This window comes from Carya illinoinensis, chromosome 5 (assembly GCF_018687715.1).
Source record: "Carya illinoinensis cultivar Pawnee chromosome 5, C.illinoinensisPawnee_v1, whole genome shotgun sequence".
In the NCBI taxonomy this organism is placed as follows: Eukaryota; Viridiplantae; Streptophyta; class Magnoliopsida; order Fagales; family Juglandaceae; genus Carya; species Carya illinoinensis.
The window spans coordinates 6,930,046-6,935,817 of record NC_056756.1 but is presented as its reverse complement, the minus strand read 5'-3'; the positions used below and the strand labels follow the sequence as shown (position 1 = coordinate 6,935,817).

The following is a 5,772-nucleotide window of genomic DNA, read 5'->3' as shown; positions in this document are numbered from 1 at the left end:
TTTAAAAAATTAAAATTTTTTAGATCTTATATTTATTTATACTTTTAGAACATTATAACATATCGTACCTCACAATTAAAAATATCATATATCTATGATCTATCCTTAATACCCCATTGCCATTAATGCAAATATCTAAATTCTGGAAGCAAACATATTTACTCGCCCTTTCAATCTAATTAAGTATGCCCATTGGTACCTAACTGAATTTGACCTCTGTCGTTCCCATTACCGGTACCCTTGACTTCCTCGTTCAGGTCATGGTTTTGCTGCTGCTTCTTGATCTTCTTGAATTCAGCAAACTTCCATCCGAAATTTCCGAACAACCCCTCCATGTCCTCGAGGGTTCGACCTTGTGTTTCCGGTAACATGAAGTAAAAGAAGAACCATGATACCGTGGCAATCGACGCGTAGAGAAAGAATGCCCCACCGAAGGTGATTCCGTGGCTCAGCGAGAGGAAAGTCATGGAGATGACCCCACTTGTCACTCGATTCACCGCCACTCCGATACTGGCGCCCTGAGCTCGTAGCCTCAACGGGAAGATCTCCGAGCTGTATACCCACGCGATGGGCCCCATCCCGATGGAGAAAAAGGCAACGAATGCTAGAACCATGGCTATGCACAGAGCCACTGCCCACGTTAGTTTAGTGTCCGAGTGTTCGATGATCGTCATGCCCGTTCCGAGCATCGCGAAAGAAAAAATCATGCCGGCGACACTGCTGAGGAGTAAGGGTCGCCGTCCAATCCTGTCCAGCAAGAACGTAGCCACCAAGATGAAAATGGTCTTGCTGAACCCAACGGCCATCGCCGCGAGTAGCTTGTCATTCGTCGACTTGATCCCAGCCTTCTCAAAGATTCTCGGGCTGTACAAAACTACGGAGTCGATACCCGTTATTTGTTGGAAGAAATGGATTCCTACGGCTGCGATTAAGGCGTGCCGAACCGCCGGGGTGGGATGGAGGAATAATTCTTTCCACACGTCCTCACCATGACTCTGTTTAATCACCGGAACGATGTCGGCTGTGCAATTTTCAGGAATACCAGCTGCTCCTTTAATGTCTGCTAGTCTTATATCGGCCTCTTCTTGGGAGTCTGAGGTTTTATCAAGGACTTTCTTCGCTTCACGGAGTCGACCCTGCATGACCAGCCACCTTGGTGACTCTGGCATGCCTAAAACGACGATGCCGAGTATAAAAGAGGGGATTGCACCCGCGCCCAGCATCAGCCGCCAACCCAAATGAGTTGGGAGCTTAGAGAAACCGTAGTTCGAAACGTACCCCAGCAATATCCCAGCATTGATGAAGACCTGTACTAAAACACATCGAGAGAATCTCGTCAATGTTCTGTAGAAAAGTTATATGAAAGAGATTCAATGTCCATTGATGCTTTTAGATGATTGGATACGGTATAAAAGTACGTTGGAACCAAAAAAATACATTGGAATGAAAAAAATACATTGGAATGCAACGGAGGAATATTTTTGAGATAATTATCGTGCTCCATACGTACCTCTGGGAAGGAGGTGAGGAAACCACGAGTAGAGGCCGGAGAGACCTCAGTGGTGTAGACTGGGGCGATCATGAGCGCGAAACCGACGCCGATGCCGGCAACGAAACGGCCAACCATGAGAAAGGCGTAGTTGGTGGCGAAGCCCATGAGGATAGCTCCGACAAAGAAGATGACTTGGGCTACCACGATGGTGTAGCGGCGGCCTATCCAGTCGGAGGTTCGGCCGGCGGCGCAGGAACCAATAAGGCAGTAGAGGTTAAGTATCCCGACGAGGACTTCTACCCGCAAGTCCGAAATTTTGAGATCTTTTTTGATGTATATTATTGCTCCACTCATCACTCCAATATCTGGAACAACATAAGCGGACAGATTTAGAAAACTAATTTCCAAACATCAGAGAAAATTACTTGCAAGAAAACTGGAAAGAAAATGGAAACTCATTTCTTTAGGAGTATGCTACTTCGCTAACAAAACCTCGATGAAAACAAACGCAAAAGTAAAATTAAAAATAGGCTTATAATCAGCCTTTAACAAGTGCAGAACCACTGACCATAACCCAGTAAGACGGAAGTCATGGAGGCCAAAGTAGCACAAGCAATAGCATACACGTTCCTTCCGGGTTTCTTTGGGGGATCAAAATCCTCCAGAGTTTTCGGGGGTTGGCAAGCTAAAATGACATTATTTTGAGATTTCGGGTCAGCCATCTCGTTTAGTTACAGAGATGGAGAGAGCGAGAAGTCTTAAACAGAGGGGATCGAGTACTGCTTGTTGTGGTGGGAATTGGCAGAGGAATTAAGTGGCCATTTCCAAGTGTTGTAGCTTCAGAGAGCCTGTTTAAGTAGACACTTGCATGCGTCACCGTGTGGACCATAGAGCAAGAAAACTATCTCTCAGCTTTAGCTGACCGGACAGTGTTATTTAGTTGCACGATTTGTATCCATACATCTTACGTGTCCACGTTTTCCTTCTTGAGCGATAAAAAATACTTTCATAAAAAAAAAATAATAATAATTATTATATTATGTATAAATAAAATTACATATTAATATATATTAAAATTAATTTTTTTATATTTAAAATTTAAATTAATATTATTTTTAATAAAATTTAATTTTTTATCAATCATATTAAATTAATATATATATATTAATGCATTATGCTTGTAATTATATTTTTCTTAAAAAAAAATACAGTGACGCCTCGTGGATTGATACGTATATAAATAACATTTATTTTTTTACTTTTTATGAGTAAATAATATCTCTTCAGTTCCTTGTAATTTTTCTTTTTTCTAAGCTTCAGTTTGTTTGTTTGTTTTCTTTACTGACTTTATAATACCACGTGAAACTTTATTAAAATAAATTAATAAACATAAAACTTTTATGGCAAGGCTTCCTTCTTGTAAAATTAACCATTATCTTAAAAATTTAAACTGAAATAATAAATTTATTCATTTATTTGTCGGTATACAGAATATTTAATTAAACCGATTAAAGTGTAGAGTTAGAGTACGAATTTAAAATCTTTATTATGATATAATGTGCATGTGAAAGCACTTGTCTAAAAAATTTAAGTTGATTTAATAATTTACATTTATGTTAGCACATATTAATATTTGTTAGTTATTAACTAGGTATAGATCATATCATGATATCATGCATGTATTTACACACACAGAATCTATATGAGAAATAAAAGATTTCTAGCCCAATCATTTTATCTACGTGACTACAAGAAAAATGAATTTTTGTGATTATTATTTTACAACTAAAAAGAAGACGAAAATGAGTAACCTGTTTTTATTGTAGCGATGCAAACTTAATGTTTGGACTTGTATTTTAAAAGCTAGAGTAGTTAATAAAAGTAGCCCTTTAAAATCATTAATAAAACTATAATGTTTTATAATGAATGCTCAAATGAGAAATATTATTCTTGCTGTGATCTATAAATGCTGCCGATCAGTTTCGTAGTGAGAGAGAAAAACATTTGAGAGGAAGTTTACAGAAATAATTTGTAAACTTTTTAATACAAATACGCTTTAAGACATTGGCCACCAATTTTTATTTTATTTTTTTAATTCTTTCTTTCTTTCCTGTTCCATGCATATAATTTCCCTATGAAAAATGCGGAAAAATCTGTCCACACATTGCAGGTTGCAGGCCCCTTGATATAAGGAAGATATGATAGAAGTTTAAGCAAAAGCAATAATGATCTATGAAGTGGTAGTAGTTTAAGGCTGTATTTAGATGAGTTGAACTTAATTTTTTACAAACTGTAATGAGTTGAATTGGTATAATGGCTTATGTAAGACCTATCTAAAATAAATTTATATGTATTTAGATATTAAGATGAGTTTATAGATATTGATAAAAAGTTGAAAAAAATTATGAATTCTACCTATAATAATATATTGAGTTAAAAAAATTATAAGTCTTAAATATAAAGAAGTCTTGTGTTGATATATTTAATAATTTAAAAATTAAATATTTAAATATTATATTTAACATAAAATTAGATTGATTTCAATTGAATTTAACCTCCAAACAAATCCTAAAAAGTAGGAAATCGGGGATATGCTTATAACAAAATGCATTTCGATCGACCATGTATTAATCCACGACCACAGAAACATGTACATGATGTCGATCGATGTCCATTCTAGCAGTGCCAAAGTGTGTTTACATTTCCTGGGTCAACAAAGATGGGCTGATCCATCAGACACGGAAAGGACCCCACTTTAAAGCTTTTAAGCTTGAGACTTTCAGCCCCTCGTATGCCCATCATCGTCAATTATTGCTGATCACTGGTTCTGCCAATTATAATTATCTTTTTTCTACATGGATGTAGAATATATTATAATTACTAATATCATTTCTCTTATTATATTTATATATATAAGAGTATAAATATGGGGGGAGATTTCTGTGTTACTAATGACCTTTTTATAAGCATCTTCATTAACTTTCCATTTCTTTGATACGTTGGACCCAAACAAATCATGATGCAAGAGAGTTGAATATCTGAGACTGAATTGTTTGGACTCATTTGAGTCCAATCTTATAATATCACGAGCTTTAGTTTATTATTATTATTATTAGAATTTTACGATGTATAAATAAAATCAGTATATCAATATTAATTTTTTTATATTTAAAATTTAAATTAATATTATTTTTAATAAAATTTATTATTTAATCAATTATATTAGTTTAATATATATCTTAGTTGTGATTATAATTAAATTTTTATTTATTATTATGTCTCGATCGTGGCAATCCTTTTGGGTGGCAGGATTCATTGGATTCAGACCTCGTTTCAGCTGGACCTCGTGGCAGTTCGTATTGGTTGTTCTCGCTGGCTGGCTTTCGTGCACTTGTTCTTTGTATTTAGGAAAACGAAAAAGTTAAACAAAGGCACGTGGGTTGACCCATCGAAGTTTGCCTTCCTCCTTCCGCCAGGAAAATGTTACTGTAATTTTTAAATATGTCTATTTATATACTTAATTTTTTTAATAATTAATGATGTTTAAAAAACACCAAAAATAAAAACTATTTACGCTATTTACAAATGTGCACCCTAATATTGTGGTTCGACAAAAATCTGCTGGTATTCTTTAGTAGTAGGTGAAGATACTTAAAAATAAAAATAATTTCTAAATTTTAATTTTTTATAATTTTTTAAATCTAATAAATATATTAATTTAAATTATTTTATATTTTCTTAATAAAATATTAACAATAGACTTAAAGTGAGCACAAAGAAATTAACAAGGTATTGATTAGAAAAAAAGAAATTTGACAATGCATAAGATTAAAGTAAGTCGGTGTTTGGAGACGTACTGAACTAAGTTACTACTCTCTTTGACACGACAGGCTAGAAAAAGTAGCAGGCCTTGTACTCCGAACGATGGGTCCACATGCTCTATATATATTTTTATATGTATATTTGTACAAGTGTTAGCGCTTGTTGGAATTAGTAGCGGTGAAAATCGATCCCTTCGATGCGGTTTTTGGATAGAATTGTCGCCGACCGATGAGGGGAAAAATAGTGGACGGACCGACCGTAACGGGTCAATGGGAGGGAGGACAACCGGCCGTATCGACTCCGACGGTTCTCTGGCAGTTTACGGTCGGTTCTCGGTTCCTCTCCGGCGGCATCATTCATCTGAGAGAGTAGAGAGAGAGAGTTGCAGAGGAGAGAGAGAGAGAGAGAGAGAGAGAGAGAGAGAGAGAGAGAGAGAGAGAGAGGGTTACTGAAACGCA

The 5,772-nt window shown here is 35.8% G+C and overlaps 1 protein-coding gene across 1 annotated transcript; it reads right to left on the bottom strand.

Annotated features, from left to right (window-relative positions):
- LOC122311270 (polyol transporter 5-like) lies at positions 1 to 2,333 on the bottom strand. Its single transcript, XM_043125751.1, has 3 exons — positions 2,061 to 2,333; positions 1,511 to 1,857; positions 1 to 1,307 (listed from the first exon to the last, which is right to left on the bottom strand). The coding sequence occupies exons 1-3, from the start codon at positions 2,212 to 2,214 to the stop codon at positions 180 to 182; spliced, it is 1,629 nt and encodes a 542-aa protein (XP_042981685.1). The 5' UTR covers positions 2,215 to 2,333; the 3' UTR covers positions 1 to 179.
- Between the last annotated feature and the right edge of the window lie 3,439 nt (positions 2,334 to 5,772).

Excerpts from the sequence above, each read along its gene's own strand:
- LOC122311270 (XM_043125751.1), bottom strand. The coding sequence starts at position 2,214 with ATGGCTGACCCGAAATCTCAAAATAATGTCATTTTAGCTTGCCAACCC. Across the intron at positions 1,858-2,060 it reads TTCCGTCTTACTGGGTTATG|ATATTGGAGTGATGAGTGGA; the intron begins GTCAGTGGTTCT and ends ATGTTGTTCCAG. Across the intron at positions 1,308-1,510 it reads TCCTCACCTCCTTCCCAGAG|GTCTTCATCAATGCTGGGAT; the intron begins GTACGTATGGAG and ends GTTTTAGTACAG.